The 24,435-nt window shown below is 41.0% G+C and overlaps 1 protein-coding gene across 1 annotated transcript in view; it reads left to right on the top strand.

The window, feature by feature from the left end:
• The first annotated feature begins 9,099 nt into the window (after positions 1-9,099).
• LOC111221570 (receptor-type tyrosine-protein phosphatase gamma-like) overlaps positions 9,100-24,435 on the top strand; it is a 162,803-nt gene continuing 147,467 nt past the window's right edge. Inside the window, exons 1-2 of the mRNA XM_022745022.1 lie at positions 9,100-9,121; positions 11,248-11,430. Of these exons, the coding sequence (XP_022600743.1) occupies positions 9,100-9,121; positions 11,248-11,430 (205 nt within the window). The remainder of the gene's footprint in view (positions 9,122-11,247; positions 11,431-24,435) is intronic.

Raw genomic sequence — 24,435 nt, 5'->3', positions numbered from 1 at the left:
CTTTTTGCAGAGGATGGTTAAACACATCTACACACTGGCCTCTTTCTGTACTTGATACACAAACTGATATCAATCTTCTCATTGATGTCAAGTATTTTCTATGAAGTGACTGTCCTTTTAACTGTTGTAAAAAGAAAGCAACAGAGAAAAATGAATACCCAATGGTAATTTTATTATACAGAATGTAAAGTTTAATTATTTAATTTAAAATTTTCCTGTCTTGAGTCTTAGCAGAACCCTGGAGCTAAAAATCCAAAAGAGAATGTAATCCTTTGTGGCCGTGACAGACAACAATCCTCAAAACACTGAGGTCTTTGTTGAGCCAAAGATGAACCATGATCACAGAACAGCTCATTTAAGCCTGTCGTGGATTTAATTCCTATAAAGATGCTGTATCATGTCACTGAAAAATTATTAATCATTGTGCAACCATTTCAAATCATATATTACAGGCTCTTTTGTGCTGCCATCGGTCAGTATATGCTCCTTTCTAACACCTGCAGCCAGCACTGGAGCATAATGGAAACTTAAAGAGGGAAGTAGATTTCTAGCTTCAGCACCCTTTTGTGAGTCCGCCTACTCAGCACACAGATTCTTAGCCATTATCCAGGTGTGTGATTGAGTTTAGCGCTTTAGCAGTCATGCTAGTCTCCACTTTCCTTTCCTCCTTTACCTTTGCACTCCCCCATACTGCTGCCTTCAGCAGAAATTAGCCATATTAAGGCAGTGACTAATCGCTTCACGTTTTCCCTTCCACTGCACTTGCCGTTCTGGCCACGGCTGTCTGGATCCATAGGTAATGTTAGCCTTATACGAAAGCCAGACCACCTCAATCAATAGCTGCCCCCAGGCAAGGACGGAGATGGGAAGGAGAACAGGATGCCGCCTAATTCAATGAAAGGGATATTACCCAGTGCTTGCAACGCGCCAGGGCATGAGTAATCATAGACAAATTCATTTTAGAGCCCTGGAGCCCAGTATTGCTTTCAATTAAGGGCAGAGTTTAGAGCGAGTAGGGTGCATATAGTGGGAGCTCCTGTGAGTGGGCAGGAGAAGGAGGGAGACGCAGAAGGAGAGGTTCAGACAGAGCTCGGATCAGTTTCTGTTGACATTGCCAATTTGTAGGTGAGGTCTTCTTCAGGCATTCAGCACAGCCGGTGTAGCTGGTGCAACGCTTGACTAACCAGCTCATCCATCTGCAGGAGGCGGGATGTTGTTTTCCACCTAATGGAAAATATGCATGTTATAGGATGCTGCTGATGGAACGCTGGCTACAAAACAAATGTTGGGATGAAATAAAAAGGAGGGAAGTTTAGTGGTAACTGCTGCTGAAACCTGGAAGAGAAACAAAGACAAAGACAGAGGAGCTGATGAACAGTGACTGTAGTCAAACTGATTTATCATAGATTTTACTCTATTTTGAGGGAATATCTTTATGTCATGACAGGCATCATAGACCTAAAGCCAAACTGATGAATCTGATCCACTGCACATTTATAGAGAAATGCCTTTAACACCATGTGTTTGCTGAGAAATGGTGTCTGTACTTCAGACAAAAGCAGAAAAACACTTCCTGAGGAAAATGTGTGATTACTGCTGAGCTCGCTACAGCTTCTTGAATATCTTTGAAATTATTCTAACACCGAGAGTTAATGAAAATTGACTTCAGTGTATTTTCTAACTGAAAGGTTATGAAAGCTCTTATTGTGTTTGAAAAAAAACAAACTGAGAGCAGTCTGTGCAGCACATGAGAGATGTCAAAGCGGAGAATGATTCACAGGCAGTTTATAACTCATGCAGTGTAAAAGTCATCAACTGATGAATGCATGAACCCCACTTAGTGTTTTGAAACTGCGCTACAGTAAAGTGTTGCTCAAATTTAAAGCGTGGATTCTGTTATAATGAGCCCATTGTCACTTAAAACCTTAAACTCTGGAATAAAAGTCAGTATCCAAGTTAGATTTCAACCTGGTGATCAAACAATGGCAGGTCCCAAATCACAACAGAGAAGAGACGGAGAAGCATTGTTTAATCTGTGTATTAGTAATTAGTACAGTATTAATTCTAAGCAAGTACAACTTGCTTAGAATTAATACTGTACTAATTACTTCAGTACAACTGAAGTAATTGTGCATTACTTTAATATTCCCATTATATTAGATATCATATATATTGTATTTGACTTTATACTTTACACTATTTACTAGTGAATATTACATGATCTGCCAATAAAATGTGATGGACTACTGCAGAATAAAAACTACTCATCATAATGTAAAGTAGTTAGAAATTTGAGTATTAAAATAGTGTTTATGAATGAATGTACCTGTAATAATAACCCAGCAGCCTAATTAATATGAGACTCCAAATAAGATTTTGAATGCAGTACTTGAATGAGTAATGGAGGATTTCTACATTGAGGAGTTGCTACTTTTACGTAAGTAAAGGATGGGTTCATACCTACAGAAACCGAGAAAGGCCGTACTCGCATACTTTATCCGGTTATCTGGAGATGACAAAGCTTGTTTTCTCATTATAATGACTTTGTTAATCAGAGATCAGTATGCAGCCAGTAAGCAGATGGAAACTTCTAGAGCTGTAAAGTGAAAATGTCAGGACGACACGTTGATCAACATCAGAGAATATTTCAATCAAGGGCAGAAATCACACTGCATCTTTTCATACAAGATCATACAAGTCCCCGTCAGCTAACGAGTCACTAAGGGTTGTTGCTAAGGAGGAGTGTTACTGCGACTTAGTGTATGAGGTTCACTCAAAATCGTTTCTCCTGATAATATCTTATTTTAGGACAATGAGCTTCGTTATCTTGAGATAATGGGATTAAAAAAAATATTTGTATGTCATATGAGTAAGGCCTTTCCTACCACATATGAACCACGTATGATTCAACAAAATATCTCTACTACAGTGCTCTACAGCCAAACTCTGACCATCTGCTGCCTCAGCACAGATCCATCGGAGCAGGTCTTCAGCTGTCCAGTGTTGTTGAGTCTGTGTCCACCTCAGGTTTCTGGTCTTGGTGACAGGAAGTGGAACCGTAGCCTTTCTGTATTTTCCATAGCTGGAATATTCATCACATCACATCACATCCTGTATATTCAGAAAGTTTTAAAAAGTGTTGGTGTTCAGTCATTAAGAATACACAGGAATGTAACCATCCAGCTGTTGTCAGACTGCTTGCTGTGTGGATATTGGACTAATATCCATGATATTTCAGTGAGAGAATAAAAGTGAGTGGGATGGAAGAGATGGTATTTGTGCAAGAATTCCTATAAAACTGCAATCTAAACAAGAGCACACTTAGAGAGGCACCTCCACCAACGCTGGACGGCTCTCCAGCAGTGCTTTTGTTTACCAGTAAATAAAACAGTTATGGAGGCTGTGTCTTTTCAAGCAACTGTTAGATTTGATTTCCTAACAAACTGGCATGAGATTTTTCAACAAATAGCAACTGACTGCATTTCAGTCTGAAATGCCAGACTCTCTCCCAGCAGCAGCCTCAGAAAGCAGTTTTGGAGCCACCGTTGTCATGCTTGTACATCTACAGATCACTGGAATCTCATCAGCCGATCTTTTTTTAACCTCTGTCCGGCTTCATTATTCAGGAAGAGAAGGACTTTGTAAGTTTGAGAAATCCCAGATATGCCATGTTTATTAAATGTAACAGTTGTTCTGGTCGGTGACATATTAGATATGGCCTTGAGGGGTCAACATGAGGACTCATAGCCATCTTTGAATTTTTTGTTTTTTCATATTTCAGTATAAGACTCCTCTCATTTCATCTCATGTGCTAAAGTATATAAATGGCGTTCATTCTCTATCCAGGACCAAGTGTCAGACAGAGTTAGCTACCAGCTCATGAACATGTTGCAGCATTTAGCAGCTAAAGAGCCAGATATTTTTGCTCAGGAGCCAGTGGAGACCAAACCCGAGCTCAAAGAGGAGCAAGTATTGGAGTTATATTCATCAGGTGGACACAAACACAACTCCAAATTAATGCTAATGATGCTCTGTGTCTGCTGCATACCACAACAATTAGGTGATGATACTGTATACCAGTGCTGTGTGTACAATTTTTCGGGAATCCGTTGGCTCACAGGATTCAGATAGAGTGAGAGACAGGAAGAGAGAGAGAGCTGGAAGCCACAAACAGCTGTTTCCACGTGCCACCTCCTGCTGATTGAATGATTGTGAATTGTGAATGCTCTGTTTATTAAATGTAACCTCAATAATTAATACTTTATTTGTGATGACAATCACCCTACTGTCATCACTTTGGATATCCAATGAAGTGCACGAGAAGGAGACGGGCGAGCAAAACTCTTTGGTTGCCATGCTCAAGTGCATTTAGGGCACTTGTATCACTTTTGCTATTTTGACAGCAGAACAAAAGGTCGCTGCTCCAGATGTATGGTTCAAAAGAGTTGTACTTAGTTTTGGGCATTACATGCAGTAAACCAATCAGATCCCATTCCCTTTAATAGCCAGGCACTTACACCTTGGCAGACACAACGTTAGACATCTTTTATGTTATATTATGAGAAGTGTAAATACATTTTCCTTTCATTATGAAACTGTGGTGGGAAAAATTCAGTCTAAGTGATGAATGGGAAACACTGTGGCCTCTGCTTGTGAGTGTACGCACGTTGTCCACCTGCCTATGTAGGTGCATATTACTCTCTTGACAATGCTCCTTAAAATAACAGTGAAATACTGCGCCACTGACTTCAGACCAGGTCTTTGTTGGCCAATCACTTTCTGCTGCCTCAAGATAACAATGTACCAACAATGTACCTGACCACACCTCATTTTAAGACCAACACACATGGGCGCTCCAATAAGCAGCAAGTGTATTTGCTATTTTACCAATGAGAACTGTGTCGGTTTGAAACTAACAAAGACCTTGCCGGGTGCAAGATAGAAAAGCCTAAAGAGATACTTGCTCATAAGAATATTACAAGTGTCTCAGGACTATCACTCCCTCAATCCAACCGACGCCCCGCCCTCATCACCTAAATTAGGTTATTTGTAGACAGCACAAAACCCAAAGTAAAGACTTCAAAGTTTTCCTTTAGAAACTAATGAGTGAGATCGTGTCATGTTGTTATGTAGAAAGATGTATAGGATCAGTCATACAGAACTACAGATAATCCAGGGAACCCATCACTATATTTCCTGTACATCCACTTAGTGTTACTGGCTAATTAATGGCTGACCCGTTCTTTGTACATATTTGCTGGCAGACGCAGAGGCTAATGGAGTGAAGCCCTCGGGTTAGAACATTCACACTTGCATGACCGCTCTTTAAAATAGGCCAGCTTCAAGCCATTTCAGTGTCAGCGCAAGAAAAACTTGCCTTTTGAAACTTTCATCAATGATATATTTAGTTTCTCCGCTGCTGGTGCAGACCAGCTGGATGAAACAGACCTGTATGATGGATGTCTTCAACTTTCAACCTCTGCATACTTTCAGACAGCTCTGGGATAGGATCAGGCTGCGAGTCACATGTGGTAAAAGCAACAGCAAGAAGCAGCGCATCAGTGCGACTAAACAGAACATGTTTCAAAGGAAAAAATAAATAAAATAAATACTGGATTCAGCATTTCCCATGATGCAACCACTACTATGTTTTTCATGCACAGTAATCTCAGACTTTTGGAGCCTGCTGTATGAGTCAGTTCACCTTTGAACTCGCCTAGAAAAAACATCCAAATCAGTCTTAAACAACACAACCAACCAGCAAATTTGCACAGAAATGAAGTTGCAGTTCAAAGTCACAGACAATAAATAAGCCTGTGACAGGGTAGTTATCTGCTCCCATTCATTGGCCTTTACACAGTTCAGAATTCACTACAGCAGTATCAGAGGAAAGAGAGACGACGGCTATTTTCAAGAGATGTACCAACGCTGCAACTCGAGCTATTTTTGTATGTATTCCAGTAAATGCCAAAGCAATACACCTCGCCTAATTTTCAGTCACGCCTCAACGAAAACTGCTTTTAACAGCTCACGTCTCGTCCTCCTTGCTGCAGAGTTCAACTAGTTTCCGCTGACAGGAGAATTATAGGTCTGCGCTGCTCACTACGCAGCTTGAATGGGACATGGCACCGGAGCAGAGCAGCTCTGAGCCTGACACAAAGGAGAGTATCTGAATGTAGAGCTGAATGTAGAGCAATTAATTAGGGTCCTGTGGCCTATTATCTAGGTTTTCCATCTCATAATACAAGTCTGAGATGAGATGAATATGAAGTCACATGAAGGAATAGTACACCAGTTTGTTGTAAAACAAAATGACAGATGGATGACTTCTTCAAATGTCATTCTGTCTCACCTCATTAATTCAGAGGGAATATACAAGTGTCTGGCTCCATGCAGGGAGGTGGACTTGTGCTTTGTGTTGTATACTGTAGTGAGTTGAGTCTGACCAACACTGAGGAAATAATATCTGAAGATAATAATATCTCAAATAGAGCATAATTGAGATTATATTCAGTCCCTCTCATGTTAACATTGGACTGATTAGAGGCTTGATAAGTCCTCTCCTTGTGTTTTCTTTCACAAATTCACTGAACAACAAAAACTGCAAAACTGCAATGAGTGTTTTCGCTCCAGTTTAAACTCAGTCTGTAACTTCTGCCTCTAGGGGTCTCACAATCAAAACTTGTTCAGGTGGTTTTTACCAGCAGCTGAATTATCCACAGAGGTGTCCTCCTCTCCATAACAAACACACCAGGGGATTAAAACCAGTAGAAATAATGAATAAAACATTAATGATGCTAAAAGTCAGGCAGTCTTGGAGGAGCTGGGAGCTGAGCTGTCTAACATTTCCTCAGCTTGTTTCTCTGAAAACTTAAGATAGAATGATTAAAATCACAGATTTGGTAACAGTGTGACACTCAAACTACAACTGGGTATAGTTACAGGGTTACAGGTACAATAAAACGCACTTCTGACCACAGCCATTTACAACCATTTCTGATTTTGGGTGTGATCAGAAGTATAACTTTAACTTTCATGTAGAAAGTGTCATTGTATTTAAGTTTTTCACAACTTAATTAATTTTAAAAATGATTAGAGATCGAGACAAATGCATTTTGCAGATCACTTAATGACAAATGATGTTTTCACTTATTTCAATTCAAATCTAGTCCAGCAAGCACCCATTAGTGGCTGTTGGTATTATGGTGATGGTCGTATGCATCATTCAGATCCTTTTACAGCAACAGGACTGATGCACCAGAGAGAGTGTTATTTCGGAGCTATCAACACCACGAGATACAACCTTAAACAGTTGTTGTTGTGTTTTATCAGGTTTGAATACCCCATGTATTTAAAAAAAAAAAAAAAGGATGGCTGGAAGATGGTTTGGACCATTTAACCTTTCCTACCTTTCCCAGGATGCACTGCTGCATTGTGAAGCAACAGTATCCTCAATTTTTGATGCTGACATGTTTCAATAGGAATATATAACAAAATGATATTTCACTTCAAAGTATGAATTGGCCTCAAACTGCTATTAGTCAACAAAAAGTAAGTCAGACGCTCAAAAGCGTGAATGAAGGCCTGAACAGTGAAACTCATTCATTGAACGGCTTCAGTGTTTCCCTTTGCTTTGATCTTCACTGTTGGCTTCACCCTCCTGTCTCCCTCAGCTGAGGCCAGGGTCAGCAGCAGGTCAACAGACAAGGCATCCTGGGAATTACCAAAACATCCAAGGACCTCAGTGAGAGCCTGGTTCTCTGCCCACCATCTGGTTTCCTCTGTTGGGACAGTCTCTTCCCACCTCTGCACACGCTTGTAGAGGAAGAGGATGAAAAGAGGGCCATTAGTGTTTCGGACTGATTATTGTGTACACTAACAATATTAAATTATATAAAAGTAGCTACCTTGCTGCACCATCTGGTCAGCCTAAACTTTGTGCTTGCACCCCTTTGTCTCTCCCAATCGCCCAAGCCGTAAGCATGTCTATATTTGCTGTAGGGGGGTAAATGGGCAGTGGTACAACCTTGGTGTGCCTTGAATTCAGTGGTGTAGTCTATGTGATACACACGTACCCGCTAAGAAAGCTCCATAATTTCCGTATAACCACCTAAAACTGGGAATGGATATGTAACAACATTTTGTGACAGAACTTGCACTTCAGCAATTTGTTTTTGTAAAAGAAAGGGTTGGGAGATCTGACAGTAAACTCAACAAACGTGTTGAAGTGTCCCGCCCACAGCACCATCTGATTGGTCACACATCATGAGTAACAGCCTATCAACGCTGAAAGCTTCTGTGCACACAGACGGTCACAGACTAGAGCAGCAGCAGTTAACGAGCAGCTCCGGTTAACGAGTGGAGCTGTGTGTCGAAGGTAAGACAGCAGACATCACTGAAGCTGTAATAAACATCACAATCCTCCACACTGAGGTTACAACAACACCACACTCTGATGAACACGTTCACCTGTTGGTCCTAGACACACAGAGAGAGAGAGGGAGAGAGAGAAAGACAGAGAGAAGCTAGCGCTGACTGCTAAAGTGCCTAGCACATCTGAATATCATGCTGAATTAGTCAAAGACTGAAAGGAGCAGAGAGCTCTGGGTGCTGGAGCAGAACTAGTGTAAGTTTAAAGACATAAACTGTGTTCAGACAGAGCAGCAATAAACTCTCGCAGTAACAGAAACTGACTGGAGAGGAGACACCACACTGATGTCAGCACACGAACGCTCACTCACTGCTGTCAGTGAAAGGTAATGTACTCTGAGTAAACGTGTTAAGAGGAGGGGTCAAACATCTTATATTATGATAATACTTTTATTATTATTAACAAACAAATTTAGGCTGCCAGGGAGCCAGTATCAGTTCACAGGCGAGAACAGCGCCAAAATCAGCCAATTGATTCCACCCAGGTTCTTTGAAGTCTGTGCATACACCTGATAACTATTAATATACACTCAGTTGGCAATCTATTAGGAACATCTAGCTATAAGTGATGTAGTCTAATACAACATTCCTGCTGTAAATCCTCCTTCATGAAGGTTAAAATGTTCAGTTTGTATTAAAATTGTTTTAGAGGGTTGTTGATCCGACAGTATGATCAGTGTGGAGGATGGAGGTAGGCAGGTAAAATGTTAAGCAGGGACATTGTAGTCTAAGTCCAGGTCTCCATCAACTGCTGCTTCTTCACTTACTCATGATTTAAGGACATTCAGTTGCCATAAAATAGATTTTTCACATCAAGCTTTTCTACCATTAGAAATAAGCATCAGTGCTACCATCTCATTGTTTTCATGCTCGTTTACCCTCTGATGAACACATTTCCATATTTTCACACTTCCCTTTATGAAAAGACTCAGCAGGAGCAAATGCGAAACACACAGAGCACAGTTTTTGTTTTTTATGTCAACCACTTACTGTACGTCTGGTTTCATCCTTGCTGTGAAAAACTTTTGCTAGTATGGGATGTGTTGGTGGCTGCTGAGGATGATATCTAACATCACCAACATCTTGTGCTGGGCTGCTGTTGTCTCAGTGATCACTGCGTGTGTCCCTTCCTCTCTTTGTTCCTTCTCTCAGCATCAGACTCGTAACTCGTGTATTAAGTGGCAGTAAAAAAGTCAGAAGATTATAAGCACTTGGTAACAGATAGTCAGAGCAGCTATTGATTAAACAACTTATGCATTCATTAATTTTATTTTAATTTTATTAATTTCATTTTTTAATGTCTTTTAATATTTAGCACATTGACTTACTTGAGAGTGAAATGTGCTACATAAATAAAATTGATTTGACTAGATATTTATTTAATTATGTACCTGTTTATTTAAAGCTCCCTATTTTTTATTCTTCCCCTGTGTTTTATTTGAAGTGTTGATCCATAAGAAGATATATTTGTGGTTTTAAGAACCAAAAACCATGTCAGTGTAGTTTTACATCTCCTCTCTCAGGCTTCTCTCTAGAGCTCTAGTTACAACAGGTCGGTGAGCCAATCAGAAGAGAGGAGGCTCTGAGCCTCTCTTCTGTTTGGCTGACTGTTTACTGAGTGACCCAATAAAAATGTAGCAGATTTCAGGTAAACACTCAGAGAAACCAAATCCTGCAATGTTGGATGGTTGGTGGTGGGTGGGGCTTGGGGCGTGGCTGAGGGTGGTGACTGCTTTGTTGTGACATCACAAAGTTCCACAAGTCCTGACGGCTGGTTTTAAGGCTCAGTTTCTGAATACAGGCTGTGTGCATTTCTCTGTGGACTGAGGCTCTGATACTTTCACAGTATTAATATAGAAGCTAAACCTGATCTATAATCACACTACACATGGAAAGAGACCTTTAGACTGTATGGGAGCTTTAAATATTAATAAATTCACTCTTTCATTCATTAACTTGTCTTATTGACTTATATCTACAATGGAAACATCATAAGCTTCTGAACATCTGGATTTCTTGCAGAATCCATCATCAGCTGTTCTTTCTGTGAACTGCAGTCACTTTATTCCACATACTGTCTATGCTGGTACATCCCCTCAGCAGTCCTGTCCTCCAGAGGTTGTGGTGTCACAGCTGTTTTTAGAGCAGGTTAACCAACATGGTGATCGTCCAATTAAATCATTTTGTTTCTGACTGGGTGTCCGGCCCACCGGGAATGTTCCTGATTGGCCAACCCAGCACTGGCTGAAGCCCTGCTCTGTGACGACACGGTCAGCTGTTCAAGTGTTTAGGGCCCGGTGCTACTTTCAGTCCTGGTCCTCCCTCTGACTATCTCTCTCTAACAGCCTCTGAAAAAAATGACTCCAGTACTCCTCTGGCCCCAGGCTTTCACTCTGTGGACATTTACTGTCACAGGCTGTCTCTCCTCCACACACACACACACACACACACACACACACACACACAAACACACACACGACTTGTCTGAGAGCGGCTGTCTGAGGAGAAATATAGAGTGTAAAGATTATTTTATATGTATGGTGCTGAGGACACATCACAACCTCGTAATAATGACATTTTGAAATTTTCTATTTACCGCTTGGATGAAAATGTTTTGCTTTTTCAGCAGCTGCCTCTGTTTGAGACTTGTGGTTTTTTTTTTTTTTTGAGCAATGTTTCATTGGAATTCAGATCATACTCACTTGGTTTTAAAGGACATGATATTGCTCTGAAATGTCATTTTTCTCTTCACTCTGTCTCACATAAAACCATGTCCTTCTAGTGCTCAGACCCTGTCGCTTTTCTCATCCTCTTTAGGTATTTATGGTCCAGACGAGGGCTGGGTGTCTGCCTACCCAGAGTGTGGAGAGAGAAACCAGTCGCCAATCAACATTGTGGACCAGGACACCAAAGTGTCCACAGAGTATCAGGAGCTGACACTGGAGGGCTTTGATACCGAATCCTCTAATAAGACGTCTATGAAGAACACCGGCAAAACAGGTATGGTGGAGACAACACAGACTCCTGTGGCTGATTGAATTTCTCCTGGTTTATAGCATTTTGATTTATGTGGGATGAGCTTGTTTGTCTCACACTCACTGAAATGCTTGAATTTGTAAACTGATCGAGTCAGCTAAATGCTAAAAAGGAAGCATATGGACATTTTATGGAAGACTGAGAGGCTGATTTGTTCAGCATTTGAAACACATTTGAGGTCCCCAGTATTTCCAGCATTTCACATTTACTTTATACTGTGTCTATAGCTCAGTTTGTCTGAAACGTTGATCCAGAGCAGGATGTCTTGACATCTACTGGTCCAGTTGCTGTTAAACTTCATGAAATATTCATGGTCTCAGGGAATGATTCAAAATTTCTAACATTTTGTCCAATGGCACAAGCAGCTGAAATGTTGGGACATGAGATATGAAAGAAATTCAAACTATCCTGTGCATTTTAATTGTGACCCCAGACCTTTCCTGTCAGGACCATAGACTGTAAATAAAGATGGACGTATCCTCTGTGACGTGTGTGGAGCTGAGACTTCAGTGCATGATGGTTTATGGCAAGCATACACTCACCCACCTGTCACTCATAGAGGCCACGCCCTAAATTCTACATAACGTTAATCCTTAATAAAAATGTAAACAGGTGAGTTATATAAACAGGTGTAATGAAGGAGGAAATTATCTCTAGAGACCAAAACAGTTTTTGTACCAGGCTGTAAACATGTTTACTTCTGCTGTAAAGTTGGACATTTTAACATGGGAGTCTATGGGGACTGACTGACTGTTGGAGCCAGACTCTAGTGGTCATTAGAGGAACTGCAGTTTTTGGTTCTTCAGTGTTGGCTTCATTTTTCATTCGCTTGGTCAGAACCATGCTCACGCCAAAATGCTACTAAAACTATTTGATGATCCCACTGAGTTTGTCCAGCACCCACTCTGGGGACAAACTTTACCCCCATATGATGTCACTACAAAGAGCTCAAGAGTTCACCACTGAAGTGGCTAAAAGGCTCAGGTGGCGACTGTCCTCCTGTAAAAAACAAGCCCATAGGTCATCTGTGCAGCAGGTTATTATGATCCATAGTTACGTTTCGTTGCTAGGTGACATCTAGTGGTCACAGTAATCTTGACAGGTGACGTAGTATAAAGAGAGACAAAGTCCACGTCAGGAGGAGGCTGTGGTGGAAGGATGAATATGACACAGGACGTGACACGTGTTCCATTCCCATGTGAAACCAGCTGTTTATGTTGTTTCTATTTTCCATGACAGTTTGACAAAGTTAACCACATTGTTATTATTGTAACCATGACAACCAAGATGGTCTAACTTTGAGAAAGTACTTATTTTAACCCAAATCACCATCTTTTCCTAAACCTAACAAGCCATGACTGTTATTACAGTAACAATGGCTACGGAGGTAGGTATGCTGCTGTTGGTACAGTGCTTATTATTGTAACCATGACAACCAAGGTCCAGTACACCTGCCGCCATAAGGGTGCTATTTCAGGATACAGTCCTATGTGTGTTATCAGAGGGTTGATGGTTGTTGAGTTTGGAGGACTGTTTGCGTAGGTGCTGTACAAAGACATTCAAGTATGTAGTCTTTGAGAACAGAAAAAATGATTAGTTTATTGTTGATTTTGTGCAACATTTTCATATTATGGGATGTGATGAACATTAAATCCTCTCGAGTCTGGTATCAGGACTACTGCTCTGGTTCTGTTTATGCACTTAACGTGCTGGTCTTAGTGAAACACTCAACAGGTCATGATCCTTCACTGACCTTATCCAAAGTTCCTCTGTAGCCTGAACTAACCTTAAGGGATGAGGGATGCAATGTGTGATCTCTTGCCTCCATTATCATCCACCCAGATCACCTCCCTGTGCCATCTGTAGAGTGTAACAACATTCATCCTGAACATACAGTAATCCATGCAGCAGTTACGCTGCCTCCCAAACTTATTTGTCAGCATTTTTTAGTTGCCTATAAATGCAGTTTTTGTTTTGCCTGAGGTATGGCAGCGTTCAACTTTACTAAACTACTCTAATTGTGTGCTCACAGTTTCTTATGGTTTACATCTGGAAGAGCTCACTGTCTCTTTTATCTCCGAGTGGTTTAGATAATGTGGATAAACTGTTGCACTGCTCATTTTTCTTGCTCAGTCACTTTAACAATGTTATCACTTCCCCAGATCTCAGCAATTACTTCTGCTGATAGAAATGGTCAAAACTCTGGAAATAATTATCCTCTGATCTCATCTTTTATTTGATCTTAATCATGTTTCTCTTTTCACTTAACCTCACACTCGTCAAACTTGAGATTGCATCACGTCGCCACAAACCTCAAAATAGTAGAGCGGTGTTCTTCAAAGGCATTTTGCCAGTTGTTTATGACAGAGTGTTTGTAACCCCACAGCTCTGTGACAGACTACAGTTCAAAGAGAATGAAAAGCTGAAGTGACGTCTCTAATAATCCCAGCTCATACTGGCAGGTGTCTTCATGTCAAACATCTGTTGCGTCACTTTCCTGCACATGATTATCAAACAAGACAGGTGCAATATGCAGCAAGTCATTTATGGTGAAGATTGCACATCCCACTTTCACACAGACACACTGCAATCCCTGTTAGTAGTGCCATGGCAGGTGTCACTGCCTGTAGGATTCAGCACCGGGCCATCTGCATTCGCCTCTCCTGGCATCTCGAGGACCCTCCTCGTCAGCCACAGGTATTTTTCACAATTCCAGGTTGTCACTAAGATGGATGATCCTTCCCCCTCAGTGGAGAAATGGAGTTGAAAGGCTTTTGAGAGGCAGAGGCCACAGGTGGCTGCTGGCATCGCTGTTGACAACACTCTCGAGTACCACCCGAAGCACTGCACAGCTGTGTGTGTGTGTGTGTGTGTAGCACTGCAATGTCTAACATCCAATCATTTGCTCAGTCCAAGCCATGTGGTTCATGTGTGATGACACATTTGAATAAACTGCCAATTTGTCTCTTGGATTACTGTGGATTTTGTTTTGTATTAACCCTAATAACAGAGAGAGACCTAACAAATAGAAACGTCTGATCCATTCAAAAACACTGTATCTGAACAAATGATAGCTGATATATTACACTACATAACATCTGTACACATCTGAGACAACAGAGAACATCTGCACCAAAAAAAAGTTAGTGGTCTTGATCCCCCAGAGAGAATCTGCATAAAATTTATTGGCAATTGGTTGAGATACTTTAGTCCGGAGTGCTCAATATTCCCATCACTAAAAAGAACATAATGTAAAAAATCTGGTTGGAGCTGGGGATGCAACGGTTATAGATTAGGATGGTACGATTTTAGTCTGAGGAGTAATCACGGTTTCACGATTATTATGCATGAATTAATTTAACAAGATTTCTGATGAATAAAATCACATGAGCATTCTTTATAAATTGTAATGTCTTATTTATTGCTGCCTTTTGAAACAGAAAAAAATAAAGCAACCACCAAATACAGAATAAAATGATAGTTAAAAATAAAAAAGTCTGTATATCTCTGTAAACATCCATGTCAGTATTTCCCTTTTCAACAAAACAAATGGAGTCAAAGGCTGCAGGACCTCTCTCTGCAAAAATGTCACAACATTATTTAGTATTTTCAGTTTGTGTGTTCTTTTTTAATTAAAGAAAGAAATTGTGAATACCTCATATACGATGTTATTAATAACTGAAAAGCAGTTCATTAAAACCCATGGTACAGTGCTGGAAGTTTACAAGCTCCTAGTGTTAAGTCAGTGGCATATTAACCTGCCATGCCCAGAGTTTATTCAGCACCGATCGGAGGAGGCAACATAATGTAACGTTAAATGGTCACAGTGACTGACGCTGGTTTACTGCCTGTTTGATTCTATAACTCTCACCGCTACGCTGTTGATTGTGAGTGACATGTTTATTTTAAATCCCTCCCAACTCAGTGTTTCATGAAGTAACTTGCCTCCAACATAATCTAAATTCTACTGTTTCCGTGGAAACCATTGATTTGCTGCCATTAGCACTTGTGATACCCAGTCACATTAAAGAAGTGTGCCGTTATCTCTAAGTTTGAGAAAAATCTGAACTTCACGTGTTTTGTGCACCCAGCCCCTGATTTTATAACGTCGTCTGATAACATCACCAAACACATCAGTTAAAGACAAAGACTGAGCTGTGATTTCAGATGGATTTACTGTGACATGAGAGAGAAAGTTTGAAGACACACATTATTTTTCTTATTTTGTTCCTCACACAGAGGACAGCCTCCATCTGGGTAACAAACTGCTGCGCTGCAGTCCAGCCCAAAAAAGAGTGTGTGTGAAAGAAGCAAAAAAAGATGACGCACCATTTTACAGGAGAATACTGTGTCTGTGTTTATTGGTCAGGGGCCGCCAGGCAAGTAGCAGAGTCTTCAGGAAGTTAGAGCAGGAAATAGTAAAAGAGGAACAATAGTAATAGTAACCTCTTATAAGATGGTCAGTTTTACACTATAGTTATTGTAACTACTGTTAGTCACAGCCAAGCTCACTCTTTCCCGTGTTCCCAGTCTTTGTGCTAATTTAGGCTAAACAGCTCCAGCCTGTAGCTTCATCTTCACTGTATAGACACGGGAGCGCTGTCAGTCTTCACATCTGACTCTGCAAGAAAGCAAATTTACCAAATTAACTATTCATTTATTTGTTAAATTGGGTCCAGTTTAGCACTTTTCATCCCTGGCGCTAACCAAAGACCAGGACTTAATTTCCCAAAATTCATTTTAAGGCAGAGTCTTAACATACTTTTGGGAGATGGGGCTCAGCTACAGTATGAAGTCAGTATGCATCCAACACCCTTCAACTTGCATTCATATTAAATAACACATATACAGTGTACGGATAGTGGTGTTACTTGGTGTTTATTTCTTTGTGTTGTCCCAAAACCTCGGTCCAGAATGAAATACCACAACTATGGGTTTGAGAAGGGAGAGTTACAGTTTACAGTTTTGGCTGATTCCTTTTTGATCATCAAATATCAGTGTCCATGAAATTTGCTGAGCACATTACTGCTCCCCTCATCAGGAGGACATATCAGACTTTCACATCTTGTGATCTAATCAACAGTTTCCATGTAGACTTTGTGGAAGCAGCAATGCATGGAGTAGAGTCGAGCAGTGCATTGGGACAATGTCCCACAAGCTGCTTATAATAGCAAAATGTTAAACATGAAATGAAGCAGTGAATGGAATATAAAACGTGAGAGCGGACCCTGAGGCTAACATGGCATGAAATGTAGGTTCTTGCGCAGGCGTTATGAGCTGTGGGTATAGATAAATAGAAGATGTAAGATGTGGCAGTGGCGGGATAAGAGTCAATGTGACGTCTACACTAAAAATAAGATGGAGCACAGGTGAACATGTAAACTTAATTTTGAGGGACTGACTTGAATTTTGGTGAACCCAAGTTCTTCAGCCTCAAATTAATGTTTCCTCCTGCACTCAAGATCTTGCATAATGCAACAGGCCCATTGCCAGGACATTTGCTGAGCCACTACTGATAAATATAACAAAATCATAATTCATTATTTACTCTGTCCAACACTTTCTGATCAGCGTATCAGCTCCTATGAGACTACATAGATCCATCCTTTGTCATTGATCCATGCAGCTACTTTCTACATACTGTTTGACACAGACATACGGTATATCTAAATATGTAATTGAAACAACAGGTTGCTGTACTCTTACCCATTATTGGATCAAACATATATTAAACACATGAAGGATTCTGTTTGTCTTCAACAGTGTGATACAGAGGGAAGACACAGTGTGACATCCTCAGATGAAATAAGCTGTCATCTGCACCTGCTGCACAAACAGTTACAGTCACGCACAGAGCAGCTCCTCGCTAACTGTTGTCACAGCCTCTCGTTCACTTCTTCTCTCTGTCTGTCTCTCTGTCAATGTGAACTTCAAACCTGCTCTCGTGACAGCCACATCTGCTGCCAGCACAATACACCGTATCTATGTATATAGCTACTGCACATATATACATATATATATTATATATATATATTCCAACTTTATGGGCGACAGTATATATACAGTATATATGGTAATGCGACTTGTCAACAAAATTATAAGTGTATATAATGACATTATCAGGTAGAGTTTTATTCAATATCAACCTGATATCAGTTTCACCAGTGTCAGAAGTATCAAATATTTTTAATTGTAATTTTACACTATATATACAATATATCATATTTGCCACATAAGCCTAATGTATCCTGACGGTGCAGGATACATTACATACTACATTTTTAAAGACCGTAGTATTGAGAAATTAAGAAAAAGGTTTTCTTTTTATTATTGCTACATAAACGTTATCTCACACATTTTATCTCACCAACTCTGTTTCTGATTCAGACATTTATTTATGATGCATTGTCACTGTTCCCAATCCAGGAGAGAACACACACAACACACAGAGAGAGACCATAGTATTGGTAACATGGGTGGAGGGAACTCGACGTTCAAAAGTGTGGTTACACTTGTTGCCACTCGTCTTAGGAAACATCTAATGAAAGTGGGTTTACATGCAGGTGGAGAAGTGCACAGGTTTCGACTTAGGCTTTCAAGTAGCTCATACTCCGTCTGTTGTTGCTACAGGTCATGAGTGTATGTAAGAGGGTGTGTTGTCAGTGTGTTATCAGTAAAATGTCATGAGCAATGTATTTGTATACAGCTGATCTAGCTGTCCAGTAGAGATTGAGACATTGCCTGAACATAATACAGTGATTATTCTGCCACTGGGGAAAAACTTTAGCTGTATACAAATATAATTTGTAGGGAACAGGGTTAAACCAGATCCTCCTTTAGCTCAGACCGTCCAACACCTGCAGTTCATCTGTCCCTACACCTCCTGTCTTCCTCCACAGCTGCCTCATAGACATCCCTTTAATGAACATGGCAGTAGTTAAACCACAGTAGCTGCCCGCCTCTAGTGCATTTTTACGGTGGGGCGTTCACTGTTGCTCTGAATGTGTTGATTTCCCAGCCAGTTAGGGCTTTTTCTATCTCAGGGGTCTCATATCCCCTCATCATCTTATACGGGCTGTTTGAATACGCCAAGTGTTCTGGTAAAACCCTCTATAATGCCTGTTGTTTATTAAGCCTTGCATGTAACAGTGCCATTTGTGGATGCAGCAGGAGCGTTAATTATACAGTTATCCACTCAGGCAAATGTCAACTAACTTTCACAACAGCTAAACAGAGGAAACAGCCTGGGAAATTAAAAATATGGCTCCTGCAGCTGTTTAGGAGTTCCTGGGGTTCGAGTCATGTGATGTAACAGAGCTGATTTGCATTCAAGTTGAAAATGAGTGTGAAGGCTTCAGTAATGGAAAAAAACAATGATTGAATACATCAGTGCTGGGAGTCTGTAACAGATGCGGCTGTAACATGCTCATCTATTGTTCTGGGAGACTGGAGTTACAGGAAAGGACTGTTCATTAATGCTTTTTTTTCATGCTAGCTTTGACTAAACAGATGCACCCCAGTGTAAAACCTTGCTAAGGTCCCCTAGGGGCAGCAGTATCCATTGCACCCTGCAAGTGTTAACTTCTCAGCTCCGGAGCCTCTTAGTCTTGTTGGGTTTAATGCAGTTTTCTTTTGATATTAGCCTGTGAATACTTCAGATTAGCTGCATGGCTCAGTGCTTGTTTTGGGGATGAAATATTTTCCTGCTTGTGACGAGTTCAGGGAGTGTACATAGATGCACAATCAGAGATTACGTCCCCTCCTCCTAGAGTCATCGTACCTTCTAGAAATGATGGCTGTATAATCTATCCATTCATCAGATATACTGCTTATCTTTTGAGGGTTGGGCGGTTGTCTGTTTGCAAGTGTTAAGAAAACACTTGCAAACAGACAAAACACAAACAAATTTAGAAAACATCTTCATCAATTTGACAACACATGTGCTGCTAATACTCACAACACGACGGAAGTGTTCCCAGGGGACACTAAACAGTGATACACGGGCGCCCTGGTGGCTCACCTGGTAGAGCATTCACCATAAAGGCGTAGTCCTAACCACAGCAGCCTGGGTTTGTGTCCAACCCGTGGCCCTTTGCTGAATATCTCTCTCTCTTTCTGTCTCTCTCTCTCTCTCTCTATTTATCTTTCTCTCACACACACACACACACAGACACAAAAAAAGGAGACGTGACTCTGATAAGAATAGTGAGCGTATCAGTAAGATGATCATTGACAACGTCCCTTCTGCCTATGAGTGCTAGACTGATGGTCCATCAGTGGAACAATGGTTTACGTATGGTTTAAACACTGTTGCCTCTTTGTTCACATAAACCGGTTAAGTCTAGTAAAAAAAAAAAAAAAAATTTAAAAAAGAAAGAAAAAGGTCAACCTTCCGGTTATATTTGTTATCAAAACACAACTGCTGCCATTTTGAGAAGGTCACTGTGCGTGTTCCTCCGTCCTGACAAGGTCAGACGCTGGTGCTTCAGAATATGTAAACACAATATGTGGTGTAAAATATGTCTGAGTAGTCACAGTTTAGATTTAAGGGTCCACACATATCAACTTTCTACACATAAGAAGAACTGTGAAACGTGACTCACAACAACAACAACAGGTTTGGTTTACTGTCTCACCTTCGTAGTCGAGCAAAACAAATCATGATAGGAGCAACATGACAAGGAATCTGAAATCAGACTGAAAAACAGGTTTTTGAAAAAGTGTTTACCTTCCTCTTTCCTATTCTAGGCCATAGATACACTTACACATTCATCCATTACTGAGAGGACACAATGTTTTCTGCCCTCTGTTGGTAATACTGGTGTACACACCCAAATTAACTTCAAACCTCCTGATAGCTCACAGTGACACATTTCCAAGTGGTCACATGACCCTGAAGCTCCAGTTGAATGAAGCACATGTTCTCGACTTACCAACATGTGTCTGTTTTACTTCTTGTTCTGGCACACTGGCCAAGTTTCTGTTTCTTCGGCTGTTGTAGCCTACAATAAAAAAATACTCAATATGGAGGTAGAAGGCTAAAATGAAGAGGCCACCTAGTGATACGCCGACTAAAATGGATGTAGCTTAATTTCCTCTACAGCACGTTTCAGAGAGTTGCAGTTGCAGGTTAGAAATTTTCAAACAGTCAACAGCATCAGCTGACTCACTGTTGTGAAATTGTCTCTTATCCATAGAGCTCAAGGTTGTTCACTGTGGCTCAATCAGTCCTCTTTCCACAGCGTTCTGGCTGCACCATTATCATTCTGCTGCAGGGGAAAAAAACATCCTGGCTTGTTTACATTTCTTTAAAGGAGCTATTTTTACGTTTTGCTTTTGCTACATAGCTAACGTTTACTTTAACAGTTGTTTACTTATCAGTCTTGCCGAGAACTTTGGTTATTGTTGCATTTACAAGATGTTAATAATATGTCCCCTGACCAGTGGTACTTCTTCAGGGCAGCCAACTGGGCCAGAGCTAGTTGGTTAGCATGCCAACTTCAGTAGAAGAAAAGAAGTGATAAAAATAGAAGCAAAAAGATAGGGTTCCTTTCCACCTTTGGAGACAGCTGTTGGTGAGTAAAGGAATGAAGTTTGATGCTGAACTCAAAGTGTTTCTTCTAGACTGGTAAGTAAACAGCTGTCAATGCTAACTGTAGCTATGTAGCAATAGCAAAACTTACAAATACTCCTTTAAACCAATCACATCTTGGGCAGCACTGAGCCCAGGAAGCAGCGACTGCGCAGGGGAGGGGAACTTGTTTTGGGGGAATATTTGCACGTCGGGAAGTGAGCACTGTCACTGCGAAGAAAACGCCACAAAAAAACAGCAACTGTGTGATTCATCAAAACATCTCGGAGGTTGTTGATGTTTCCTGTAACGAAGGGGATTTTGAAAATGGCAACAAAGCTGAAATAGATGCCAGATGGCAGGTTTATATCTACAACCTACATCTGGTGAGTCAGACCACAGGGCCAGTTGCTATCTGTCCTGCCCTGTCCTTCACTCTGCACCCTTGTGTGCTTCTTCACTGGAAGTCACCTGACAGCTGAACACTGTGGATGTCATGCTGGAGCTCGTCCTTGGTGGAGTAAGAGGCGAATCCTCCTTTTTACTGTCTAACACAAATCAATAGGGACTTTAAGCAGCGATGGTTGAAGGGACAGCTACGGCACCCATATTCATTCCAATGCGTTGTCATAGTAATGGAAATCAAAGATCACAATGACAGCTAACAACGGCTACTTCACTACTTCAGGAAACCAAGGTCGCTCTGAACATTGCTACAGTATGTATCTTAAAATGACCCCAGAGCTCTTAATATTTGCTTTAGAGACTATTTAATATCATATGAGAAGTTTGTATAAATGTGTTACTTCAGCACCACGGACAGCGTCATGGTTTCAGCACAATGAGGTTGTGGGCTGGAGAGGGACGATGGAGGTGAACAACATTTTGTATATATATATTTTTTTCTTTGTTAACACAGGTTAGCATCCCCCAAAGCCTCCAAACCACCAACTGGAACGTCAGCCTGGCTCGCTACTTACTGTGGTCGCCTATCAGCATCTTCAGCGCATCTTTAACAAATATACTAATAATCCATAAAGCTAACAGTATTATTGAATATAAACAAAATGACAGTGTCAAATATGACAAAAACGTATAATTACCTGCTAACTCTTTAACGTATCACAGGTCAAATAGTCTTTCTCCTGTAGTAGACAGTCGGGCTGCATCAGTAGGAAGTGTCGACATTGAATCTACGTCATTACATCATGTTGTAGCTGTCACTTCAACCGTCGCTAATACCTGTGTGTCTACTACACATCTAGTGGTCATGTGTTTACACTGTGACTTTGCAGAGAGATTGGAAGCACAGTGAAAGTCCAGTGTTTATATTATGTGTTAATATTTGTATTCAACATCCTAAAACCCTATAAAACATTATGTAATATGGCTCAAAATGGCTGTATGACTGTACAAGCAATGACCCTGATCACAGTGGGATCATTAGAGGACAAGAAATTCCCTCTGCAGCCTTGTTGCTGTACCAGTTTTTATTCCCAACTTTCAGTGACTGATCAAGGTCACAGAGAGCGAGTAAATGTCTTGTCCACCTCCCAGTCACTGCATCATGAGCGGGCGGCAGCACGCCACTGAGATGTGAGCCATCCGTTTGTCTGAGTGCAGGTAGCTCATTCAGGCGAAGCGGACACACAGTGTGCTGTCGTTCCCTGTGGGAGCGGACCGGCCAGCTGACCTTCAGGTAGAGGATCACCGCCGCTGACACCCACTGGCACAAACGCCAAGATGAGAGCGAGAGACACAGACAGAGAGAGAGAAGACCTCATCACTGCAGTCGAGATGAAAAATTCCCAGACACGTTTGATGCAGAGCATCCCCAGGCTTTCAGCAACTCAAACCATTTCCCCAAGGCCATGGAGGCTGCTCACAGAACAGAAAAAGAGCCGATGATGATGATGGCCACCTGCAAAGTAAGAAACACAGCGGAGCATAATTTAAATGGATTTGGGATGCCACAGCATGTAGAGAGCCATGTAAAAATGCTAACACAAACAACAGCTGCGATACAAAATGGCGCGCAGCTTCTGCTCTCCCCCCGCTACATAATGCATGGCTAACAAGACAAATGTCCCTGCGTTTTTTTCCCATGAATTATGCATGGATCCTGCACTGTTTCTAAACAACAGATGAGCGTTTTATCTGTGGAGGGATCACCTGGTGGAGCTGCTACTGAATGCCATGATGGAGTTGTGAAATCAGGCAGGGAGGGCCTTACCCCCCCGCCTCGTGCACCACTAACTCTATTCAGACACACCTCTGCGTTTCTGCACAGCTCAACTTTGAATGAATCAACAACATGTGGCTGGAAAGAAAAAGTTTGAAAACACAGCCACATAAATGAACCAAGATAAGAAGTAATGCATTGAGGATTCAGTGGTGTAGACTGTGCTTAACACTGGTGAGAAACATCAGTTACATTATTGGAAATAACAAGATACCAGTAACACTTATCATTGTCATGTATATGTTGTTCTTCCCCTCCATCATCTCATCATCTGCAGCAGATTGTTCAGGTTTATTGATCCTATTTGATTTGTCAGAGATCTTATACTGAGACTCCAAATCTAAATATTAGATATTAGGGATATTAGGGCACACTGGTGGCTCACCTGGTGGCTCACCTGGTACCTTGGTGCATGTCATCCCCTCTCTCTCTCCCTGAGTTTCCAGTCTCTCTCTCTCTGCAACTATCAGAATAATTATAAGGACCACACCAACATCTTGGAGATTCACATTGTCTCAGGTGGGCAGGGTTGTCCTGGGGGAATTTGGACTAATGACCTCAGTTATTCTAAAATCATTGGCTAAGGCTCAGGTCAACATTCCTACTGATTATTGTCTCATATTATTATTATTTGGAAGAGAAAATTAAGGAGAATCACTCAAGCATCCATCACAGTTCACATCATTATCATAGTAGTTATCATAACTTAGAAATTATGACTAATGCCGACCACAGACTAGAGGACTGTAAAGACTGAGGATCTTGAGACTAGATTTCTTTGACATTATTTGCCATCATGCTCCTGGTGGAAATTTACATGAAGGAAAACTGTTTTTTTTCCAGACTTTTTTTCAACATTATTATTGTTTTTATGATTTCCTGTTTTATTTTGAAATTATTTTAAATCCCTCATGTATTTAACACCAGTCTTACACCAAACCAATCACATTCTTGGTCCTCCCTGGAGTCTCCTCCACGCTCACTATCGGCTCAGTTTGCTGCTTCCTGTTTGCTGCTGGTGAAGTCGACAGTGTTCACGTCATTGAACGTCACTGTCTTGAGCCGAGACTAAAATCTACAATAATAAATCATAATAAATATTAAACATGCTTGATTTTATCAGAACATCAACACAAAAAACGGAGTGACTGAAGAC

Source organism: Seriola dumerili, unplaced genomic scaffold (genome assembly GCF_002260705.1).
Source record: "Seriola dumerili isolate Sdu_G_001 unplaced genomic scaffold, Sdu_1.0 BDQW01000088.1, whole genome shotgun sequence".
NCBI classification, from domain to species: Eukaryota; Metazoa; Chordata; class Actinopteri; order Carangiformes; family Carangidae; genus Seriola; species Seriola dumerili.
Note: the sequence above shows the minus strand (reverse complement) of the source record. Positions and strands in the feature narration are given on the sequence as shown.